Below are 26105 nucleotides of genomic sequence, written 5' to 3' on the forward strand. Positions count from 1 at the left end.
TGGAGGAAGAGGTGTGGGTGGGGGGGCTGACGGAGGAGAGGAGCTCTTGGCTGCTCACCCTAGTGCTAGGCCAGGCCCGCTGCCAGCTGGAGAGAAGACTTCCCCGCTCAACCCCCGACCTTCACGTCTCTGTGGCGACAAGGAACTCAGTTTGCACCTCAAGGGTCAACATCATCCCATCGCAACCTGTCTCAGTGCGGGCGACCCCGCTCACAGAACAACACTGTCCTTGCTGAAAACACAACCATTATTTCCTCTGTTTTTCCATTCTTACGTTTTTATTATTGGCAGTCAACACTTCTTCTCCCCGCTTGTAGTGAATTGAAGTCAACCGTTTCTGATTTTCTTTCCAGTTTTGCATCAGTATCACATTGCTTACCTATACTAATTTAATAGTTAGGTACATTTTGTCGTTGTTGTTTTGTTTATTCTTGCTTTTCTTGTGTGTCTCTGGTGTAATTATCGCAAATATTTAAAAAGACACGCATAAATACACCTTGCCTCCTCCAGTCCAAAGGTTCAGCTCTTCATGTTACATTTGACAAAGTTCTAGCATTTAAAATGAAAAATGCTGACCCATCAAATCAGTCCCTTCTCTCTTAGTGGAGACGGCACTGTTTTTTTTTTTTGTTTGTTTTTTTTTTTAGGATTATTTTATTTTTTCAACATTTCTGACTAAAGTAATTATCAGAATTTATTGTAATTGATTCAACTTGCCAATTTCTTTCCTTTTTTACAGATAGATGTAGATTGAACTAACAGTTGTATTACCAAACAATCACAAAAAGGGTTAGTGATCATTACTTTCACTAACAAGTTCTGCAGCCTATTGAATAGAATGGGGTCAACAAGAGGTTGTGAACTCTGACCTCTGACCTTTGTGCACCTTCTTAGCCAGAGGCAACTGCCTGGACGTGGCCTTGAACATACAAGAAGTTACACTCGGCTGCTGTCAGAGCACCTGGCAACCTTGTCAAGGCTGTCAGTATCAAGATTGTGTCAAACTCCTACCTTGCTCATGAACACGATTATTCTGATGGCATTTCTTCTTTATTAGATGGTTAACTTTAGAGAAAAAAGGGGGGTTGTAAGAGAAACTGAAAGAAGGAATGACACACAACATAAGTCCTGAAGTTGTTATGAACAAATAACATCAGTGCACGGTATGTGCCTTATACTGATAGCCATGACATTGTCTCCCACCCTAGACATACGAGGCTCACTGAATCACCACTATAAGCACTAAGGCTGTTGGCGCTCAAAATTCAGAGCCGTTTTTATTTGCTTGTTTTATATATTTATTTGTTTGCTAGGTCACAGGGGTGCACACTGTCAGCCGTCATGCAAACTTTAACCCCCTACTCGTATTCTGGTGGCGCCAGGGCTAACATTGCTTCAGTGTTAAGGGGAAGTTGTGAGGACATTGGTGTCTTGGCCTAGCATCCTGGTGTCACTTTCCCAGCCTGTTTGTGGAGCCTACCAATCCCCTCAATCTCCTCAGCTGACCTGAATGCATCGCTGAGTATCACACACATGTGAGGAGTCTGATACCGCAGCCAATAACAAACGTCCTAACATTGCATTACAGATCTTAGTCCTCAGACCTGACTGACACTGAGGCTCTATATGTGCTCCTATACATTTTTTCCTGACTCTTCAGGCCAAAGACTGTCTTTTATTTAATAAGACGTCAATGCACACCGATCCCATCTAAAAGTTGCCTTGTGGTATACCATTTCAGGACAGACTTGACATAAACCATTTCTAAACACTGGTTTCATTTTACCAATCTTTAATTACATCGTTTGGTAGAGACTGAGGTACACAGTTGAAGCAAAGCACCATGTTAGCAAAGCGTATAATAGTGAGGGATACCACAGCCAAACAGAGGACAGTGGGTAGAGGAGAAGGAAAAAATATACACAAACAAGGACTGAAAGAAAACCTAAGGTGTTGAGGGCTTTCATACTTTTGAAAATGATGTGTACTTCTCAAAGGGTTTTTGGGCTACAACATAGCTGGGTCATCTTTGTTATTCTTTCTTCTTTTTTTTTTTAATAGTGATGGAAAGTTACAGCACAAGCATTTTATAGTCATTTTCAAAGTTTTTACTTCAAGTTATAATAATTAATGAAGTGTACTGTAAATTGATTTACATCAAAATAGTTTTTACTGTAATGCCTCTGCCATGACATTTGAAAGAGCCTCAGTATGTAAAAAAGATGCTATACATTTTAAATCCAGACATTCATTAGCATACACTTTTTATTTCAAGGTTCAAGCCGCAACATTGTTGCTAAATAAATTTGCTAATTCAGTTATTTTGTTTGCAGTCTTTCATTTCTTTTTTTCTGTCGACTTCAATTTAGTGCAGTAAAAAAAAAAAAAAAGCACAACTATACACAGCAACCCAATTTCTTGAATAGCCTCATGTCAGCCATGGTCAGTCAGTTAATTGTAGGAATAAAACCCATTGGGTTGCATTCCAGTTGCACAGTGTTTCAGTGTATTATGGTGCCATGAAGAGTGCCATTGTAGCCTAGGGCGGTAGACAAGCCTTCCTCCAGCTCTGCCACAAAGGCTGCTGTGAGGTCATGCCCTAGGCTAGGACTATCAGAGCTATCAGTCCAGCAGAGACAGACCTTAACAACAAGCTCTGTCAAATAATGGTGTCAGCGGTGGGATTGTTTAGCTTCATTTGTGCAAGGAATGTCCCTGGTTAATGGTGACGTGTCGCTGTCTATTGACTCTGTGGGTCAGATTTTACCCATTTGTCTCTTTTCTGCTTCTATCCTTCAGTGTGCTTCCCTTCAGAATAGTGTGTTGGTTTGGGTGTTGTAGCTTGTAAAATATTTCCATATCATCAAACTTAAGAGTGTCAGAAAGGTCAGCTGACAAAACCGTATAATAGTTGCCCTAAAGACATAGCAGATGTGGGAGGTGACATGTAAGCTCATATTCCTCCTCACTGAAGCCTATTCCTTCCTCTCACTCAGACTTGTGCCGTTTAAACTGTGGTTACATATTCCCTTTGTTCAAACTTGGTTTTAGTTCATCCTTGAATATTTAGAGCGGGCCTAGGATAAATTGTCACATCGCTTAACACTGTAACATCTAAGCCCCGCAATCATTTGAATTGATTACATTGGTTTAATTAACTTTGCTTTTTTTCATGTGCAATCCACTGTGTTGGACTGTTCATGTTGGTTGATGCTATCCTTATCCAGGAATCTTTGCAGGGTTCCAGATGGCAGATGCCCTTTAAACTGTCAGAGTATCCATTAATATTGAGCCTCCTCTGCCGTGCCTCCCCCTCTGAGTTTCAGCACTTCCTCTACCTGACCAGCTGGATAAAATGATTTTTTTTCTCCCTCCCTCTTTCTCTAGTCAGAATATTGCTTCTCCCCACCACCCATCACAGCCCCCACCCCTCTCTCCTAACGGTAAACGTTAAGATCCAGGAGTGGATCAATGGCTGTTTCCCTTTGATGTGCCGGGACGCATTACGAGCGGTGAGTTCTAATTGGAGCAGAGAACTGGGGATCGATGTTGGCTGTAATTGCCTGACACAGGGATGGGTGTGAGACTTTATTATCATTAATATTTAGACATGATGTGGGAGGACCCAGCCGAGGCTAAATGTACAACAGCGGCGTGAGCCTTTGATCTCGAGAGATAAGCAGATCGATTGGGGGTTGGTGGGGGGTGGGTGAAGGGAAAGAGGTCGCGGAAGTGCGGCGAGCTGGACGAACAAATGAGCAAGGCCCGCACCCAGGATTTTATCGGATTTCTTGGGGAAGTTTCCCTTTAGCTCGGGAAAGGTCATTTTAGGCCTATTCTCCCCTGTAGCTAAAATAACAGCCTGGCATCTGGTCAGAGTCAAGGGATGAAGGAGGGCAAGTGAACTTTTGAACACAAAACAGAAGACAACATTTACAGAACAGACAGAGTTGTGCATCTGTTTAGTTGATAGTCACTCTGAAAGGCCAAAAAACTTCCAAAAAGCAACCGCTTATTTGTGCATTTTTTAGTTTGTGACTTCTCCACATTGAATTTTCTATATAAATCGAAAGTGTGTGGGGATGGATTAAGATTCAGTGGTGTGAAAGAGGGTTAAAGTGATATTTAGGGTTTATCTTTATGTCATAATATATTTTTGGGGGGGAAATGAAACACAAAATGATAGAGGACACCCTGCAGGGCTCAGCGTTGCTTCATTGGTGTCAGCCAGTCCAAGATGCCATTACCTAGTCAAAGGAGGGTTTAGGCTATGTGACGAGACTCTCCCTGTCTGGCAGCGTCGCCAGGGGGTCTAGGGACTATCCCCTGTATCTATGCTGAAACTGTGATAGTGTGATGTATATACTCACTTCTTTCTCCTCCTGTTTTTGTTACCTGGTTCCCCATGGACTTAGACCCTAATCATTCTACTTAGTGGGACAAAGGTAAGTAGCAGGTGGGACAATGGCAGGTGTGTCAGTTTTCAGTGTCACTTTGGCTGTGACCCGCTGCCTGGTATTTGACAAAGTGAGAAACCCCCGAGGATCCAGGTCAGTAGGGATGATGGCGCTGAAAAGAAGTGGAGTGATGGGCTGGGGCAGTGTGTCATGCAGGGACACAGGCTTCACAGAAACACATGTTCATGTCTTCATGCTTTTGCGTTTCCACCGGTTGCACGGCGCGCGCGGTTCAAGTAGTTCACGTCCACTTTGAACAGCGTCCTCTCGGGTTCCGTTCCCTCATTCTGAAAACTGGACGGTGTGTACATTGTCCAAAAGTTTTGTAATAGGTATTGACTGTGGGCCAGCTTTGTCTTAGCATTCATCGCTTTTCACTTTTGTGTACATCCCTAACAGTACATCCTCCAGAGGCTAGCACCATTGTGAAAGAGCCCAGGGTTGTGTAACAAACAACCTATTATATAACATTTTGATCATTACGCCAGCTTCAGCAATCTTAACACATCCATTGTCTATTGTGTTGTGGTCAGCGAGTGTGTACAAAGCATGCACTGTCTAAACCTACTAGCCAAACAATATGAAGTTTTCTCAATTATGAGTGTGAAATGTACACCGCCGTCATAAATAATAAACACGCAGCAACAAAAATACAAAGAGACATCTAGGCAGAAAGGAGCCCGTGTTTGCCATCTAGTACCTCGCTTTTCATGAATATTGAAAGCCCATGTCCTTTCTTCAATGAATGTCTGCTATAAGGCCAGCTTTTGTGTTTTTACCATTTCGATTTGGTATATTCAGTGTGTCCACGTTCTCAAAGTTCGAGTTAAGCCTCTTGCAAGAGGGTGGTCTTGAGACAGTTAGAGTGTTACAAGTTTGTTTAGTATACTTTCTAGTGTGCATTTCTGAAGTGTATGTGTGCATGTGTGCCCGCATTTGTATATTTGTGCGTTTCTGTGTGTGTGCCGTCGTGTGTGTGCATGCACTTGCCTGTGTGCATGTGTATGAGGGAGTGAGATAAGAAAGAGATGAAGAGTCGTTCAGAGGAGCTTCTCACTCAGAGGCGTCCCCATCTGTTCGCCTGTGCCTAATTGTTCCTGGTTGCGAAGACATGGAAAAAAGGGAAGAAAGCAACTGTACTCGTCCCCCGTCCCAGAGTTATTTCCGTAACATTAAAAGAGCGCCACCAGCACGCTCCAGATTATTGCCATGTAAATAATGGCACTTGGCTCGATTCCCTGCTAATGAATGTCATTTACTTTTCCAAACGAGGATTAATTATCGACCGAGGACCCCTCTCTCCTCCCATGGGGAGCAAGGCGCAATTAGCCACCAAAAGATGGCTGCTAATATTTGTGTTTTTTGAATACATCTATATGTATGTATGTGTGCATATGTTCCCATGACACGGCAAATAACCTCGCAATTAATTGTTTGGCTAATTCTGCGGTGCGACTGAGACAGACCAGTGAAGAGAAAAGCAAGGAGTCCCATGTCGGCTTAATGTCCTCGGCTCAGTAGACTATAAGGGTTTTTGTTGGACGTCGGCGTCGGACATTCTTGTTGTGAAACCAGGGGAAAAGAGAGAGTTGTGCTGCTTGGGAGCCGGCCTCCCTGTTGCAAAATAAGGCCAGGAAAACAAACACGGGCCTCAAATTAGATTTCCCAAAACATAGCATTCCCTCTCATTTTACACACCACTGTGGCCTGGAGACGAGAATAGAATAACCCGTGAAATCCGCTTCAGATTCAGAATGGCACAGTCATTCCTTGGAAGTCTTGACAAATGAATGCCCTCTGGATCTATCGAGTGACCCCGTTTTCTCCTTAAAAACGGCGTGCCATCAAAAGTTTGAACTAATTTACCCAGGCATTTTCTTAAACTGCCCACCTAATTTGGATTTACCATCATTGATAGAATAGGTTAGTCCAACTATTAAAAACTTTTCCCTCACTTCTGTGTCAGATTCCTCCTCTCTCCCTCTCCTCACTCCCTCACTCCCACATGCTCTCTGTCTCCCGCCTTTCCCCTCCGTCAAACCGTCTCTCCTTGCGTGGGCTGCTTGAGCTGAGGCAGTTAACCCAAATGAAGGGGAAGATGGGGATAAGGGTTATTTTTGTCGACAGTGGTGCAGTTTGAGGTGTGGACCCCCTCCTGAGACACCAAGACTTTGATAAATCTGCTAAGCTGAAAGGGTTAAATTTAAAAAAAAAAAAAAAAAAAAAAAAAAAAAGGCTCTGGCTTCTGAAGAAGACATATTAAAAGAGATCTGGACTGCCAGGGGATAAACCAACAAGTCATTTTTTTTTTCAGCACATGTGAGCAATTTACATTTTTGGTGCAGTTTTTGGTCGTGGAATGTGTTATCCAGTGGTTATTGACCAAATTACCAAGGTCAAGAGTTTGGAACTTGGACTTGTGACTTCAGGATGACACATTTTTAGAAAATAAAAAACATGTCATGACATTTTCCTATGTGTAACAAAAAAATCTCAGTAGCACATTTTCAGAAAAAGCACAATAACCACTTGCTGGGACACAAGTAAAAACTGCAAATACAGAGAATATTTGATTTTTTTTTTTTTTTTCAGCCTTTTCACCTGGTTTATGTCAATAAGAGACTGGTCCAGGTGAGAGCTGCCATTCAAAACAGGGCTTGTGTGTCAGGCCTGCTTAGAGAGATGGAGGTTATGATAATTGATAACTGTGAGAAAGGAGGGAGGGAGTCAGACAGAAGAGGCAGTTGGACACATACTATACCATGGCCCGTAGTCGCCCTCCCCCCTCCGCACTCCCTCCATGTTTTATGGCTGGATTCTGTTACTGCTCCCTGGCTCACCCTGCAGTGTGAAATGAACAAGTCTCGACTCCCCACCCCGCCCCACCCCACCCAGGGAGCGCCCAGACGCACATGTACACTAACAAGAATGGTGTTTCTGTTTGGGTCTAAAACTGCGTGCGTTTATGATCTGCTGAGCTTGACATTTAAAACGTGTTTGTGCAGTATGTCACAATGCTCGTGCGTGCGCCTTCGCGTGAATCTCGACACAAGCGTGCATGCGTGCGTGTTTGTTTAGGAGGGAGGGACTGTGCCACTACATTTACAATAACAAGTAAACGATAGGAAGACCTGGTGTTTGCTCAGCAGAGATTGACACCATAAGTCTGAGAATATTTTAGTATATTTTAGTATCCCAACATTGCCCCCCCAACCTCTTTCTACCCTCTTTCCTCTTGTCTCTCTGGCCTTTTTCATTTCTCTCTCTCTCTCTCTCTCTCTCTCTCCCTCTCTCTCTCTCTCTCTCTCTCTCCCTCTCTGGGGGAGGGAAAGGGAGCATGCTCCAGGCTGCAGCATTTTTAGCAGGTTCTGGGGAGTGCGGGAATTATTTTGGCTCTGCTCCGTTTCATCATTTCCTGCTGTCAGAAGTTTGTTTCTGAAGCAGCAGCTTAAACACTTGCTTTCTCAGATGGGGTGTCACAAGTGGCACTTTGTTGAGCAGTTGTATTTGTCTCTGTCAGGTTTTACATAGTGGAAATGAACAGGGATTGTACAGTGAGCAAGTTGTGATCTTTGTTTAGTGTAAACCTGGGCTTTGTCAGAACTTGTATTCTGTTGTAGTATTTGTGTGTTCGTTTCTTTGTTTGAATTGTATTTGCACAAGGGTCTCTGTTCCTGCAGTCTCACCCACAGATAAACCCTTGGCAAGTAACTTGTAAACTTTTTTATCCACTATAGGATAATACCTTGTGGCAAGTTTCACTATATTCATAATCACTACGTCATTGCATGATATTGGTGAGTTCAGAACGAAACAGTAACTGAAGTGCAAAAACTGAAGTGTGTTACCATTTATATACAATGAAAGCAGTGTTATTCAGCGAGGCATAAATTTAAATATGAAGCTTTGAGTGGGGCAAGTTAGTATAAATCTTAGGGTAAAGGGAAGTAAGCTCATTATTTAGCCAAGTAAACTAAACACACTAGAATTGTGTAGTGATTGTTTTCATGCTGGCAAGCCAGAATGTGTCAACCATTGTCATATAATTGCTCATTGCATACAGTGTTAAGATTTTTTTTTCTGGATGGCTGAAAGTAAAATGTTGTCAGAACCTGTGGAAGTTGATATGCTTTTTGAACTGTCAGTGTGTATAAGGTATAAGTGAATAAACAGATAAATAACCACTGGCCCTTGTAGAACGAGTCACTTTGGCCATGGGCCAAACAGGTAATTCCTCCGGCATAGTTTCGGAAGGCCCACAGCAAGCCAAGCCTGCCTCAGCAGTCAGGCTGTCTGCACATTTCTGCCACTGATGGCATACCAGGGGCGCCATTTTCCTCCCGGAGACAGACAAGCCTGAGGATCTGATTGGCCTACCGCCAAAGCGCACTCACAAAGGCTCCTTTGACAGCAGGTCAGTCGGTTAACCAAGCAGTAGAGAAAGGGAGAAGCAAAAAAAAAAAGTACTTCTCCACCTCCTCACCCCTCAGCTCTTTTATGAAAGGCTTCCTCACGATAAAAAGATGCATCTTCTTTTTTGTCAACAAACTAGGAGTGTGCATCGTCAGTTATTTGTTGTTTTTTAGGGAACATGGTAAATTAGTGACTCTGTGGACCTTTGACTCTGATTTGGAATATTTTGGCTGCATGACAGTAAATATGGATCTGAACATGTACACAGAAGGGTAAATCTGACCTATGCTTGTGTATTCTGTGTGTGGGCCTGCATCCTCTGGGCTTTGTGTAGACATCCGGTGCTGGCAAGGACATGCCCTCAGTATGTAAAATAATCAGCTGCTGAAATTGACAGTAATCCCCTGCCTGACATAATTGTCTAACAGGGGCTGCTTAAAGAAAATTTGTCTCATTTTCTATGACAAAGGTGGCCTGACTGTATTTACATTAATGGAAAAGAGTCAATGTTTTGAAGCATTTCTGTCAGAATTGGTGGATTATACAACTCATTTGTAATGTAAAATTTGGTGCAGAGCAGGCACAGCTAATATGAGTTTTCATTCTGGATTTTGGCCAAGTTAAATATATGCTCAACCATCCAGTCATTGTTGTTATGGTGTTGATACAGCCTCACATCTCGTATTTTCATCGTAAGGTTGTGTTGGAGCTGACACAGTAGTGTTAAATAGCTGCTGCAGTTCTCCTGCGGGCTCCTCCGCTCATTATCTCTCCAGTCCAGGCCTTGCTTCTCTGCTTTCTCCTGCCGCCCATCTTCTCCCCTGTGTACCAGCCGCTTTGCATACGACTGATGTTTAAATGCTGCATTGTTAACTGACGTGGGGTAGCCCTTTGCTGACCCGGGAGGTATTTGCTCGTTTGATCATGGGGCAGCAGTTTTAATGTATCGAAGCACCGCCGTTCTGTAAAGCCCCCAGTATAGGTGGAGACAGAGGGCGAAAGCAGGACGGGGATCCATTGGTTGCAGGCCTGACAGTACAGCAGGAAGGTGATTATTAGAATATCTATTGGTCAGCAAGGCCAGAGGGGACGCTGCTGACCCTGCACTTCCATTTCAGTCGGGATGGTGGGTGTTGGTTGGCTCCACTGATGACTGAAGTATTTTCAGTATTTCCCTTCATGTCTTTTTTTAATAAGGGTTTGAACATTTGTATGCATGTGATTATTTGCGTTGGGCCTTGTTGTTTGGTTTCTATTTTTTTCTTTTCTTCTGCGCTCCCTGTATCTGATTTGCATCCTCTAAAATAGACCCTAGTGCATCATTTGTATAAACAAAGGCTTTTTCATTCCCAAAGAAAACTTGTGTTCTTTGTCCCCCCCTTGAAGTCATTACTTTGCATGAGAATTTAGCCAGTATCTTTTGCAATCATCTATAATATTAGTCAATCTTATCACTAGATCTGGCCCGTAGTCTGTCTCACACTGGTGAGAAAGGATTGGAGGAAGGTGATAGAAAGGCTCGACGTCAGCGAAAACCACCTGGCCCTTACATCAATGTTGCTGGGGATAAGAATCCCCCTTTGACAGCTGACTGCAACACAATAGAAAGACATGTTGTGGAAGAAGAGAAACATGGGCACAAACTGTACAAGTTTTGTGTTTGCACCACGGGGACTTGTGTATCAAGACATAACTTCCATTGAGGCTAACCAGGCTGTGGCCCCTCAAAAGAAACTATTGAACACCCATATACCCCTCTAGCCTGTCCTTACCCATCCTTGCCCTTTTCTGTCTTTTTCTCTTTGTTTTTTTTCTTTTTTTTCCGGGTGACTTTTGGAGCAGCAGTGGCCATAGATGCCAGGGGAGAAGAAACAGTAAGAGAAACCTACTTCGCTCAATTCGATCATTAATAATTGATGGGTAGTTCCCCCATGAATTTCCCATCGTGCACTTGTGATGTGCAGAATGTATGGCTACAGATGGAGACTATACCTGAGCAAGGGACTTGATGCCCATCGCAGTGTCAGGACCACTGTCACTAGATGGACCAGCTTGACCATGAACAAAATACTGTTGATATTTGTATCCAGATATGTGTATGTGTGATTTGCTGTCTTGTGGATGTTGCAGAGTTCTATAGTATCAGGAGTTTATTGCTCATTGATATGCACAACATTAAGCATGGTGTATTATTATGCATTAATCTATATGATTCTACTTTCTTCAATGCCTTAAAATTCCCCTCTGAATAATCATTACAATACTTCGGATAACTCCTTTCGTATATCCAAGGCAAGCATTACCGAGCCTCTTGAGACTTGACGGCTACATTCTGAAAATATGGATTGGCCCTTCCATTTCCAAAAGTCCCTAAGCAGCCCAGATGCCCCTTGACCTTTGATCCCTGGTTCACAGGGATGCAGAGGTGAACCACCAATCTGCATCTCTCATGGTGCCTTACACCCACTCAGCCAGTCAGAGAGGGAGAGAATGCCACAAGTTTACCTCTGGAGTGAGGGAAGGAGTGAAAAGATGAATTGAAAAAGAATTCTCAGTCAATTATCTCAAACTGTCAAAGTTAGCTCCTAAAGGGTTTGGTTTTTCTCTGACAATCCGTTGGTCTTCTGTCATTCATGCTGTCCGTAGTTTTTTGTTTGTTTGTTTTTGGTTTTGTTTTTATTTTGTTTTTGGAGTTTTGTATAGAATACTGACCCCGCATGGCTGCAGGCCCTGATTAGTGGGGCTTCAGAGCCCCAGAGTCTATTGATTGGGCCTCCAGGGCACTAAGCAAATGTAGCTGGAGCAACAAGTCAATAATGCTGTTATTGCAACAATCCCCGTCGCACTGGTGGCTTCCCCTGCACACTCCAGTTATTTTTCATGAGTTGGAGAAGGGGGAGAGGTTTTGGGGGTGAGGCAAGCAATCATGACCAAATCAGTGTCACTCAAGGGTTCAATGTACAGACTGTCTCCCTTCTCGCTCTCCTCCTCTTTCTCTGTCTTTTTTATATGTTTTCTCCATTTTAGACCTCTCATTCTGTTCCCAACTTGGTTTTAACTGGTCCATTCTCCCCTTAACAAGACTCATGCTTGAGTTTATTCTCAGCAATTGTCTAACTTCTCCCTGTATCCCTCTCTCAGCTCTCCTTGTTCTACCCCTTCCCTCTCTCGCTCAGGCTCTCTCCACTTCGACAGAACCAGGGAAGCTGGTCTGCAAATTTAATGGAACAGCATGGATTATTTAGACTGACTAAAACCCTCCTTGTAGTGTCAAATGGTGGGTTGTAGGATGACATTATACCCCTACATCCTCTCTCTCTCTCTCTCTCTCTCTCTCTCTCTCTCTCTTTATCTCTCTGAAGACCCCTGCTCTGTGTATCTTCTTGAGAATGCAGCAGGAAACTGTATGTCCACACGAGGTGGTTCTCACCTGATGATTCACATGGTCCTAAATTGCTTCGTGTACCTGATGGTAATACGCTTTATTTCACACCAGTCCGCCAGACACTGTCCTTTAACTTTCACACATTTTACTCAACACCTCCGTGATGGTCACACAAGATCACTTTCACGTAGTCTCTTACACACCACATATGGTCAAGCACTGCAAACCTTGGCTGGCTTTTTTTTTTCCTTCCTTGCCTGCTGGAGTGCCCTGAAGGTCACAAGGTCAAGTCCAAGACAAGGCCTCGGAAGGTTTTTCACTTTTAGTCATGCATGACATAAAATCCCAGCTTGGTCAGTCAGCATTGTGTCCAATATAACACTACGAACTTGACCTTAAATCTCTGAAAAGCACTGGCAAAACCGGCTTCGGCTGCTGTCACACTTCCTCACGGGAAAGCTCAGAGAACCAGAATGCTTTGCACCAGATTTAAACCAAACAGGGCCAACTAAAGAGAGGCCAGTCAAACTCTTCCTCACTCCACCAGTTTTGAAAGGCTGTTGATCGCTACTCTGTCGTATTCTTACCTGGCTGCTAAGGCAATTGAGTTCCTTCAGCATAGACACTGACTCTGAACACCATGGCAAGGACAGCCAAGGTCTCTTATTATATGGACTGCTCAGTTACTTTCCTTTTCTGTCTTCAGAAGTGGTTGAGGTGATTTTACTTTGACACCACTGAACAATTTTCTTTTTTTTTTTTTTTTTTTTTTTTTTTTTTTTTAATAAAATATCATTTCCGTGCTCCAGACAATTGTTATGTTGTTTTTTACATGACTCCTCATTCATTACTCTTGTCAAAATTTAACGTTCTTCCAGAATTGCCACAGGCGAATATACAGTACCTTAACTTAAATTAAACTTGCAGTTGAATTAGATGTTACCTTGTTGCACTGACCTTAGGGGAACTCTTGCCCAGTTGGAAGGAGTTCAATCATACAGCATTAGGCAAAGAGCCACACAGAGAGTGGCAGTGCGGAGACAGTTTGGCTATGCGAGGCCGTCCGCCAACCCAGTGCCTGATATCTATAAGGGGTGCAGCTGCTCCCACTGCGACTTCTCCTCCCACTTAGGAGCAGTCACATTCACAGGGACTCACCAAAATACCAAATGGGTGCAGGCAGAAAAAAAATTGCCACTTTTGCAGCAGCAAGTGCCATCACAAAAAAAATCTCGAAAACACAGCTTCTCATGTATGAAAGCTTACATTGATTAGTTTGAATTTGATTTATTTTAGCTTGTTTATAATCATGTAGCTGTTATGACGCTGTTCAGGAGTAATGGTTCTTACCCGGTATTTTACCTTTCACAGATGAAAATAAAGTAATTTATCTAGGGCAATCAGTGGTAGGCCTGCTAATTGTCTTAGTCTGCTGGTTTGGATACGCACAGCACAGAGAGACAATTTGCACAAACTTAGCAGTTGGATGTTAACAGTAGTAAGTATCAAAAGGTTTTGTTTTGTTTTTTGGAATGTTTGCAGGCAAAATAATGATTGTGACTCTGCCAATGCAATGTCTGTGTACATTTGTATAAGGAGAGGGTCAGCATGTGTGGGTGTGTGTGTGTGTGTGCGTGTGTGTGTTTACTTGTATGTCCTTGTGTGTAGATGTGTTTGTGTGCATGCTGGTGGGCAATATCGCAACATCGTCCATATCTGGAGACACACAGGATGCAAAGCAAAACCACACAGGACTTAAAGCAAATATTTGGAGACTTGATTTGAAATGGCAAACAAACACCACGCAGAGCCTCCATACCAGTTAATAAAAAAGACTTAAACATAAACACTAATATCCTCATCACTTCTTTGTCGTGGAATTCTAAACAGTCTCTTTAGGACTTAAAGAGTTTGCAGCGTTTATCTGATGGAGAGTTCATGTTTTGAACAGAAACCGTTTTCTGGCGCCTCAAACTGCACTGTGTGGTCAGGAGACGTCATTGTGAAGATAAGTGCTTTTATTCCAATCTGTGGGGCAAAAATCTGAACTTAAAACTACGTTGGATGAGACGTGATAAGGAACCCAAAAGAAATAGATGTCCAGTTGTTATATCTCCAAATTATTATTGAAACACTAAAACAAACTTTGTAGAAAAGTCTGTTGTGACTAATTTTACTACTTTTTCACAATTATTTTACGGTGTGAACTTGAGCGTTTCCCCAGAAGAACACACTCCCGGTCCGAAAGCCTGAGGTAGACAGGTCGAATTTCACAACAATAGAGTAGGTTTCAGGTGTCAACCCCTGGCTGTATTCCTCCCTGCTCCATGCCACTAAGTTGAACAAAGAGGCATCTCAGTATCTCTCCGGTGAAGTAGCAAGAAATAAAAAACATTTAAAAAAAAAAAAAAAAAAGTTTGGTCAAGGCAAAGCTGTGAAAGAATCAAGAATCACTGTGCAGTGTCTAAGCGGGCTCTTTCCTCCCTGTCTGTATTAGTATTGTGTACCAGTAACACAGCACGCAGACGTCATAAACCATTGCCCCAGGTCTGTCCTACAGCTCCCAGAGCATCCCGGCTCCATTTCTCACTCTTATTCCGCCTCTCTTTTTTCTTCCATCTTCCTCTCTCTCTCTCTCTGGTTTTCCCTCTCTTTCTCTTTCGAGCTCGATGAAAGTGAGCACTGGTGTGCACAAATGATTTATGTCCTTTAATGAGATTTCAATACTGAACAAACAATAAAAATTTATGGACATCATAGTTTTGCAGGCCTACAGCACTATAGCTAGTGTTACTCTCTCTCTCTCTTATTTTTTTTTTTTTTTTTTTTTCACCAGGGCTAGTAATCGGATCCACAGCTGGCCCCAGGCCCTTGCAGAATGTATGCAAGGGGGATTTTGTGTTTTGGGAAATTTTTGCAGAAAAGGAGAAATGGTGAGAAATGTCAGTTATCAGGGTGCAAGGAAATTGCATCTATTTACTCTGTAACCCCCGAGTCAAGTTGTAGCAGAAAAGCACATGCATGAGTTATATGATCACTTATTCATGATATGGATCCAGACATATGTAAGTGAGCTGTCGGCAAACTAAGCAACAAACAGCGAGCACATCATTAATTGATAAGTATCTTTTTTTGGTCGGCACATTGTCTAGTTCACACTGGATTTGGATCTGGATTTCTTTCCTATCGCAGGCAATCTTGCTGGTGGTGATGACCCCAACAGCTGAAAGCCACAAAGAGAACTTCATTCCACCTCATTTTGGTTTACACAACAAAATCCCACCCCGTTTTGTGCATAGGTTACAATTGCAACCACTATATTCTTTAATACAGCCCCTGCAGCATCCCAGCATTGACTTTTGGCTCCATGTCACAGTGATGCCTTCCTATATTTGAATGTTGAAAAAATCTTATTCTAATTTTCTTCATCTTTCCATCACATGACCAGATTTTTGCACTGAATTCCATCTGATTTTGAAATTATTTGCAGATCATCTGATTGAGTTTCACAGATTTTATTTATTTATTTTTTTTCTGTAATGCCCCTGAGCCTTGTAAGCCACAAAAGCAAACGTACTCGTCTACACAGTGCTTCCCACACCCATACACACACACCACCTTGTGTGTTTACAGCAGTCTCGAACAAGGCTGTGTTAGTTAGCCTGCACTGACAACTGTGAACATAGGCTGCTGGCATGCTCCCGCTGGTGTGACTATATGCCATTAACATAACAAGAACACAGGAAAACAAACCCCCCCCAAAAAATAAAATAAAAACACTTGGCACATCACCCTGCCCCTCCAGCAAGAGAGTGAGAGACCGGAGAATGTTATTGGAGAAAGCATAGAATAAGCGATAAAGAATTGAATGAAGGGACTGACGGTTTAAGCGAAGGGAAAAAGGAAGAGAAGGTGGTCGAGCGAGAACGAGGGAGGAGTAAGAGGATAGAGGACGAGAAGGAAGAGAGAGAGAGAGAGAGAGGAGGGAGGAAGGTGCTGGCAGGTATCCAGGCAGGGGAATGATCTGTGTATGTATAGAGCTCAAAAAGCCACCTGTACATCACACCAGGATGGGGAGAAACTGCCGCAGCTGCCTGAAATTGCTGCCGGCAAAAAAGTTCTTAAAAATTCCAGAAAGAGTTGCAAACAATGTATTTTCTCTCTCTCTCCATTTCTTTTTCTCCATCTCTCTCTCCATCTCTCCCTTTCTCTTACACACAGCCTCTTTCATATGCACACACTCCTCCCACGTTGCATTTCCTTCCTCCTTCTGTTTCCTTCTCTCCATCCCTCCTCTCCCCACCTTTTTGCTCTTCTTTTGCTTCCCTCCCTCCCTCTCTCTCTCCCTCTCTCCCTCCCTCTCTCCCTGCAACACTTTTCCAGGAGAGATCTAGGTCCCAGTCTAGGCTGCTGCTGGCCAGGGTTGTTAGCCGCCAAATAAAAAATGGATGAACTTGTAGAGCCCTGGTGCTGCTCTCTTGAATCTGTGCGAAGCCAGTAAAAAGAGAGAGAGTAAAGTGGGAGAGAGAGAGGGAGAGAGAGAGAGAAACAGGCTGACATGAAATATCTTGCTCAGACCACGTCCTCCAAATGAAAACCCGTGCATTTTTTATCTGTTTTCTCAGTTGCGTAAACAGAAATTGTTTGTCAATATAGGTCAGTTTCAAAGAAAAAGAATAGAAATCAGCAGAGGGGAGAAGGGGGTCTGCTTTCTTTTTTGCAAATGTGGCCAAAAATAATTTATCATGCATTTCATTTATCGTTACAAGTGTGCACACAAATTAAGAAATAAGTTGTATACTGTGAGTGAAATTAAAAGTATTTTGAAAGGAGCCAGATGTGTTTAAGATGATAAACATGCCAGAAGAAAATGTAGGAATTTTAATAGCCGTATAGTAAACAAAAATGCACCCAAGCAAAATGGATACATTTGATATAGAAAACATGAATACTTATCTATACAGTGTTACTTGTCATCCTCCAAGTTATTGTCATTTTACATGCATTTTACTTTGTCATTTTATAGGTTACTAATGTGTGTGCGCACGTGCCTTTAAGTATTATTTTTCTTTTGAGAATTGCATGATGCTGTGCATTATTGTGCCTCAATGTCAATTCAAAGATAATTTGACATTTCAGTTTCAAGAGGGTTAAATAAAGTAAAAAGCAGCATGAGCAACATGTGAAGAGCTGCTCTAGCTGTTTGTTTGTGTGTGTGTGTGCGTGTGTGTGTGTGTGTGTGTGTGTGTGTGTGTGTGTGTGAACTTCTAGACCAGCAAAATGCCCTAGTGACCCTGCCTGTGCCTGTTGCTACTGTGTGCATGTGCACATCTGGGCGTGTGTGTGTGTGTGTTTCAGAAATCATCATTTAGCTTGAACACCTCCTTGGGGGCAGTAGGCAGAGCACAGATAGGATCAAATCTCTCCAGCCAGCAGGTCAAGTCATTACCTCTTTAGAGCGACCTGAACTCATCTGATGGTTTGGGTTGTTTTTAGAAAAGCAGCAGGATTTTCTAGCCTTCCGCCCCGTTTCGTTCACGTAACTGAAACACTGCAAGCTTGTCAGCTTTCTTTATTTAAATCAGCTCGATCGCAAGCCCATTTACACATTCTGTTGTGTGTTTCTGCATGTGTGCATGTTGCATGGCCAAGACACAAAACCACGCGTGTGTATGGGCTTCTGCAATGAAACATTTATTCGTATTAGTTTGCGATAACAAGGCAGTGCGTTAGTCAGGACCTACCCCCACCAGCGTTCCACCTCCATGTCCATCACTCAAACCATTTGTGAACACATTGATCCTTCCCTCCCTCCCTCGCTTCCTCCTCTCCCGTGCCGTATATTCCCAGGGTTTGGAGGGAGGAGAGCCAGAATGGCTCAGACAGCCATTGATTTTTATTTTATTGGTCTACTAGTGGAAAGAGGAGGGCTAGGGGAGGGCCTGAGAGATGCAACTCTGGAGTTAAGTTTGTTTTTAGTGTGTGTGTGTGTGTGTGTGTGTGTGTGTGTGCGTGCGTGCGTGTGTGTGTGTGTGTGTTTTTGTGTAGAGGGTGTGGGGGGGGTGTATTTGCCTGTCTGAGAGTGTGTGTGTGTGTGTGTGTGTGTGTGTGTGTGTGTGTCCATGTCCAGCCACCTCTGAGAGCCATCAAAAGGTGTGTGTGTTTGTGTGTGTGTGTCTGTGTCTGTAACATATGTGTGCCCACTCTCATGTTGTGTGTTTGGCTGTATGTGTGTGTTTGTGTCACTGAAGGGACTGGGGAATCTGGGGCACTGATAAAGCTGGCACTAGGGATCTGGACCCCCCCGCCCCCCTCTGCACACACAGACACACACACACACACACACACACACACACACACACACACACACACAGCTGAGGTGTATCCCGGTGCTCATTAGAGCTGGTAATAAGGCTGTGCTGCTGGAAAGGAGGGGGAGGAGGGGGGGGTCAGGGAAAGGAAGGGAAGAGAGAAAGAGAGTGAGAGAGAGGGAGAGAGAGGAAGAGAGAGAGAGAGAGAGAGAGAGAGAGAGGGAGGGAAGGAGGGGAAAAAAGAGGGAAAAAAACGGGAGATTTTAAATTTTAATAACACTGGTACGATTTTGTAAATCTTTCCTGACAGAAAAGTCCTCATTATTTTCATCTGTCTCCGAGGAGCCTCTCCTCCAGCTCTGCCTCCCCGGGTAAATGGACTCTCTCTCTCTCTCTCTCTCTCTCTCTCTCTCTCTCTCTCTCTCTCTCTCTCTCTCTTTCTCTCTCTCTCTCTCTCTCACTCTCTCTGCCTCCCTCTCCCTCCCTCTCTCTCTCGCTCTTTGCGTAGGAGTGTGTATATGTGGGCCAGCATGAGCACACTTGTACGCGCACCGTGTGCATCACTCTCACACACACACACACACACACTAACACACACACACACACTCACCCCTTTCCTTCTCTTTCCTTTCCCCACTATGTCAAGTGTCAAAGCCAGAGGATGGATCCGGTTTGATAAATTCTGTTCTGTCTGGCCACGTGTCAGGACGGGATCAACCATACGACAGAAGAAAACCATGTTCTTCGCTCTCCTCACTCCCAATTTTGGGATTTTTTTTAGGTGGGGAGGGAAAGGGAAGCCTTTTTCTGTTGGTAGGGGGAAGTTTTATTTTAGCTGCTTCTGTTGCCTGAGGAATTTCAAAGGGAAGTAAAATGACTTTTAGAAGCTCATTTGACTGGTGGACTGATAGGAAATGCTTTGTTGGATATGGAATACAATCTGTAGATTACATCTAGTATCGCAGAGAGAGAAAAAAAAAACAGATTTGCAAATGAGTCGTCCAGAGGATTATGAAAATGATCTGTCCTCTGGGACATTACATTTTTTTTTCTCCTTCTCCTTCGTCTTCTTTTCATTCAGACCTCACTTGTTATGAGCGACCAAAAGGGGAAAATCTTGAAGCAGATGTCTTGCATTTTAATGGAAGACAAAAAAAGTTGTTCTTAATTACTATTATTTTCCAATAGCAATTATTAATACATTTGTGAGATTATACACAAAATATTGATTTCCAACTTGACCTCTCAACATCTTCTTGCAATTTTGGCTTGTATCTTGTTTCATGTTAACATTATCTTCTGGTTTTAATGGAAAAAGAATAATTTACCACGTAGCCTACAATGGAACAAAATCCGTGACCCCCCACCGTCGTTCTCTCTGTGGTGGGTGTCAGTTGTATAATGACTTTAATATCCTTGCTGCTCAGCTGTCAGAGGGCAGGACTGCACTTCTTTACAGTGTCACACACACACACTGTTTCTTAAATGGATTTCAGCATGGCTCAAGTGTGTTATGGCTGGACTCCCCACCCACTCACCCACCCACCAACCCGCCAAATCTTCCCAGTCTGCTGGCTGGCTGATTACACATGTATTTGTTCATGTGCCTCTCTCAGTGTGTGTGTGTGTGTGTGTGTGAGTGAGTGTGTGCGTACAGCTCAGGGCATTCTTGTCAAAGGTGTGCTCCGCTCCAAAAAACCTCACGAGATCTCGCACTTTAAATGCATTCATGTGAGTAAGTCTTGTGAGAGAATTAGAATAGTGTGAGATGTGTGAAGTTTTGTTTAGTTGCTTGGCCGTGACATTAGAAGAAGTTCAAATACAGAGCTGGTAGACATACATGCCTGTATTGCAAATAAAAAATCTCCATCTTAACAACTCATTTAGTCTCATATTCGGCGTTAAAATCTTGTGATTTCCTCCGACAAGTGAAAAAATCTACCAGTTGGATGAGATAATCCCACTTGCTTCTAATGCTACTGAACTTTCTTGAATCGAATGTCCCTTTCTTGATGCTAATCTACATTATTCTGCCTTATTTCTGCATATTTATACTTGATCCTCGAAAAAATCCTGAAACAAGTGCAGCTGTATTGGAAACAAGTCGGATTTTCTCATTCCACTTACTTGTTTTAAGGAAACACAAGACTATGAGAGTAAATTACCTCTTAAAATAGAGAGTTCTTGCCGTGTAGTAACAGTTTGGGTTGGGTTGGGCTGTGGCAACATTAAAATGAATCTTAATTTATTCTGGAGCAATTGGCTGCTTTGACAACTGAAGTTTTTTGGGACTGGACAGTTCTAATTTTGTATTTTGTAGCCTCTGTGTGTGCGCGCTAAGGTGCCAGAAGCAAGATAGGCTGCTGTACGTTAAACTTCAAGATGTATTTTTGTTAGATTGGTGTACCAAGAATCAGTTTAGGTCACAAGGAACAGTTTTTAAATATGTGTCCCCAGAGGGAAAAGTTCTAAAATCGCAGCACTGTCATATCCCTCACCGCTTTGAACATTAAGCGTTTGAAGATATTCAGCGTCGTTTGCTACCAAATCAGACTCCTTTAATGAATACAATTTTTACATAATAGAACTCCTTCTCCTTGCACCCCAGCTCCTCATCCATAAGGCAAAAACTAACTTCCTCTTCATATTTTTCTACCAAACTCCTGCATGGCCTCCGTTCGCCCTCCTCCCTTTCTCTGGCTGTAAAATTAACACCACAATCTGGGACCGCAAACACACACACACACACACACACACACACACACATGAACATGCACAACATCTTGGTGCACCAGCATCTCCACTGGGCATTGGGATAAATAATCACTCTAAATAATGAATGTCAATTAATAGGAGGAGACATGGCCTTGCTAAGCACGCTTTTATTGGTGTTTCTTGTTTCTTGGGGTTCTCCTCACCAGCCGGCGGCAGCCAATCAGATCAGTGTAATGCAAACTCCGAAATGAGGCTGGCCAATCACAGCCTAAAGCTGCCTCCACGTTCATTACATCATGGGGTTGTGGATATATGGCAAACATTGCACAATATACATATAGAAATTAGACAGACGGACAGATAGATAGCTAGATAGACAGAGAGATAAAAATCCTAATAAGGTGCCCCCCTGGCGCATGTGTGTCTGTGTGTGTGTGTATGTGTGTGTGTGTGTGTGTGGGCAGACTGTGATAACTTTATATCCTACAATATATGGTTCATGATTACACCTCCATAATCCTGCGTATAAATATTCAATATTTGTCATATACTGTCCAATGAGATTGTTTCACCAGTCAGGTCTGACTGTTTTCATCTCTGTTGGCTTCCATTTGGAAAGAATCGAGCCACACGTTTTTTTCTGAAAAGTTTTAAAAACACTTTGCAGGGGAATTAATCAAGTGAGACTCCTGAGGGTGCACCTTGCAGACAACCTTTAGACTCAACTGGAAAAAAAAACAAACAAAAAAAAAAACATGATATAAGCATGGAATGGACTGTATAGACTCAACTATCAAATTCCATGCTTATTCCACAATTTTGGCCAGATGAGTGTAAAGTGTCCTCACTTAAATTGCCCCCCCCCCAGCAATTAGTTCACCTTTACATCAGTGAGAACAGGCCATGTGTTGTTTACAGACTGAAGGAGTCTGTAGCCGCTTTAGCTGATGCACAGCAGCGGTTATTCTGGACAGTGAGTTGTGCAAGGTTATCTGTAAATAAAAGGTGGCAATACAAACACAGAACTACGGCATAAACACAAAAACACTACACATAAGTTCAAGTTCGACTCTTCATGTTCCTATTTTTTTTTTTTTTTTTTTTTTTGCCACGTCTTTTCTTGCAGAGTTTTGAGTCGGCCTGAAAATGTGAATCTGACATGTTTGTTTGCCATGTGAGGCCCCGAGCTGCCCGGCCTTAATAAACAGATGCCTGAGCAGGAATCCTCACAATGATTTCTTGAAAAATGCATTTGATAGGCATTTCGCCAGTTGTATAGGTGGCAAGCTGATAAAAATCACCTCTATGCCATGCCTATATTTTGTCAATAAGGCTTTTTTTCATCTTTGTGAAACCTACAGTATCACCGAGGTAAAACATACTGTGATTCTCCACAAAAGTCACTGCAGTTGAACGGCACCTTTGCAGCTATAGCCCACAATCAGCAATTTTAGAACATTATCTTCTTTGAAATATTATATATGTCTAGGACTTCTTCCAAAAAAAAAAATAAAACAGCTAAAGCCCCTCACAGCCCAATGAAGAGTTAATCCTGAAGCAACCTGAGCCCACTGCGACCCATCAGATTCAGGCTGTGATTCAAACTCCTCTTTCTTCCGTAGCAGTGGGCTTTAGAGTAAAGTGTCTAGTTGCTGGCACTGGTTGTGTGAGTTGGAGCTGGCGGCCTGCAGGAGGCTGATAGTTTGACTGGTCTGGGGGGCTGGGGCTTGGGCTTTGGAGGGTAGCAGGGTGAGTGAGCACCCAGCCAGCCCCCTCCCCAGTGATAAATGGCCACAGCATGGGCTATTCATCTCCTGCTTAGAGGAGTGGACACTGCCCCCCTCCTGCGCCCTCTCCTCCACCCCTACACATGTCAGCAAATGTGATAATTCTGTCATTTGTCAGGAGCAGCGGAGGGTTCGGGGAATTTGTGCGTACGTGTGTGTTGGGAGACGGGCTCGGGAGACTTTTTGGGGACGCGCGCACAATCAGACGTGCGCACGTCGGCGTTGCACACACACTCCCGGTGCAGCTGCTATGACCTACAACGCTCTGTGGCGCACCAGTATCCACGCATGCTCCCCGTCCCCCTTCTCCCTCCTGTTCTCCAGCATTCTCCTTCGCCCTCTCTCCCCCCGGGTTTGTGTGTTTTTTTGGTTCAAAGCCCCCTCTTGTCAAGTTTACTTAGGCCACAGTGGGAAAAATCGAAATGTGCAAAAAGAGCGAGTCGTTTTATGGCAAATTCCATCAGTAATTCAGTGATTTTATTACCTCCAGGAAACTACTGAGCCACTTTTTCCACTTTATTGTGCAAATAAAGTTTTTAGAGCCTGTCTGCTGAGTGTGTGTGTGTGTGTGTATGAGTGTGTTTGTGTGTGTGTGCGTGTGCATGTTTGTGTTGGTGCGTGTTCATTTGTGTATGCATAAGTGCACGCCTTGTTTATGTGGGTCTTGTGTTTTCTGTTGTATGCCTGTATGTGTTCACATGTCTGTATGAACGTTTTACAGAGGCCGTGTGTGTGTACACACTTCAGAGATCATTTGTGGGACATTTTCAGTATGATCCCTGTGCATGTGGAGTTTCGGAAATATTGTGTGTGCACGCGTGTGCACGTGTGTCTGAGTATTAGATTCCCATGCCAGTGATTGTATACCAGTAAATACCACGTCTGCAGGCCTCATGGTAGCTATTAAACATGATAAGCTCCCAGCTGATGGCGGGTCATTTAGTTTGCACATAAACATATGAATGTTTTGGGTGTGTTTTATGTTTCTCCGCAGACTCTGAACCCTGCCTAACCTCCCCCTCCCCTACCTCTCTCTCTTGTTTCTGTCTCCACAGGATCATCCAGAATCGAATCCTGGTCTTCATCCTCGGAGCCATCATCCTTCTCACCATCATCCTGGCCATCTATTTTAATCTGCGGGGCCACTGATCTCCCCTGCACACGCTCAGGCGCACGCACACGCTCCCCCCTCCTGACACAAACACAAACACACACACTCGTGATTAATAGCGACAAAAGCGTTGTTCTGGTGTAATTAGGACAAATGGTCCCCATGAATCACTGTTTCCAGGGCCTGACAGTGAGCTTTTTTTTTTTTTTTTTTTTTTCCATCTCTTTCTCCTCTCCTGTGCTTTCTGTTCTCTTTCTCCTTTGCTTTCACTTTCTTCCCTTTTTCCACTTTTTTCCCCCTTTTTTCTTTCTCTCCGTCTTTGTTTCTTTCTGTCTTTCTTTCTTTCCTCCCTGCATTTTCATCTATCTCTCCTTCCTCTCCGGGGACAAGAAAGGGGGAGCTGTTTTTACGATAGTTGACATTATTCATGGTGTTGTCCTTCGTGTGATTTTTGCATGGCAACAGCCTATCCTGTCCTGGCCTGTCATTTTTTTCGAAGTCCTAGCAAGTTCAAATCTGTAGAAGCCATGTCTTTTTGTGGGACGGTGAGGTGGAGGAGGGTCACGTCTACTTTAAGGTGTGTGTGAGAGATAGAGGGAGGGGAGAGGTAAAATAAGGTTGCGCATTTCTTGGTGTGTGTCTGTGAGTGACAAACATAGCCCACAGTGTGCAAGTATGAACGCCCACAGCCGAGACCTGTGCTGTAGCATGTATCAGCCCTCCTCTGTTCCTCCTCTATGATTCAGCTGTTCTCCACGTTGCCCCATACAGCGCAAAGGACAGTGCCTTCAGATAAGATATGCTGTTCGCATTCATTCCTTAACAAAAAAAAAAAAAAAAAAAAAGCACTGGAGAGCTCAAAATAGAAGGACAACGCCGCTTTGAAAATAAAAGTTGCACGTAAAAAGGTTGAGGTAAATTCAGCTCCATTCAACCTATCAATTAAAGTGAACGCGTTGTTCATTTGTCGGCAACAAAGTGCTTTCATTCAACAATAGCATTGAAGATGGGATATTTGAAGCTTTCCAAGACACATTTTGGATTAAAAAGCACCTCCTCAGTCGGTTTAATAGAAAGGGAATTGACCCCAGCCTTGGCACAAACAGTGCATGAATACAATAGACACAAATGCAAGAACAGCTCTTCATACTTTCCAGTGAAAAAAAAAACAAAACAAAAAAAAAAACAGTTAATCTGTGTTTTTACTGAATAAATCATCAGATTTAACAACCATATGAGGTGCAATGGCCCCACACCTCCCCAACAGAAATTTCTACGAATTTTACCCAAATTCCCGTGGACTTTAATTTTAGCGTACTGGTCAGCACAGGAAATGAATAAATGTAGTCATCATACTGTATGTACTAACTCCAATCTACATCATGTATAGTGTTTTTGTTTCCATCTCCAGTGATTCTGTTACTATTTATTTATAAATGCATAAATAAATTCTCGAGTAAAGATTTTTTTGTGCTAGAACTGTACATTTTATGAAGTTTGAAGCTATTCTAAATGAACCTTTTTATTTTCTTTTTTCTTTTTTTTTTTAAATTTTGGGTTGTCAGTAAGTAAACTGAAATGTCGGCTGCACACCAGGACCAACTTTGTTTTTTGTCTTTTTTTTTTTTTTTTTTTTTTGGGTTTTCTTCATTTCATATACATGCCAGATAACCTGTTTTAAGACTTGTACTTTTTTTTTTTTGTTCTGTAAATTTCTCTGTAAAGTTCAAATCATATGCAGTACTTTTATGTTTTCTGTAGAGTATTTATCTGTAAACTGACTGACGATGCGTTCGTGTGTTTGAGTTTGTCTGCCGCTGCTTCAGTTCTGGAGGGAAAGCCATTCTTCAAGAGGGGGGGGGGGCTCACTGAGCATATTTGGAGAACTCCTTCAAGTTGAAGGTACACACTCGTACCTGGTGTTTG

At 43.0% G+C, this 26105-nt stretch overlaps 1 protein-coding gene across 4 annotated transcripts in view; it reads left to right on the forward strand.

The window, feature by feature from the left end:
- Positions 1-25640, forward strand: part of vti1a (vesicle transport through interaction with t-SNAREs 1A) — a 126123-nt gene extending 100483 nt beyond the window's left edge. For all 4 annotated transcript variants that reach the window (XM_030077432.1, XM_030077430.1, XM_030077433.1 and 1 more), the window contains one exon: positions 24124-25640. Coding sequence is in view for 2 of the 4 variants with exons in the window: in XM_030077430.1 (XP_029933290.1) it covers positions 24124-24217 (94 nt within the window). In the remaining 2 variants the exon portion in view is untranslated. The remainder of the gene's footprint in view (positions 1-24123) is intronic.
- The last annotated feature ends 465 nt before the right edge of the window (positions 25641-26105 follow it).

Source organism: Myripristis murdjan, chromosome 19 (genome assembly GCF_902150065.1).
Source record: "Myripristis murdjan chromosome 19, fMyrMur1.1, whole genome shotgun sequence".
NCBI classification, from domain to species: domain Eukaryota; kingdom Metazoa; phylum Chordata; class Actinopteri; order Holocentriformes; family Holocentridae; genus Myripristis; species Myripristis murdjan.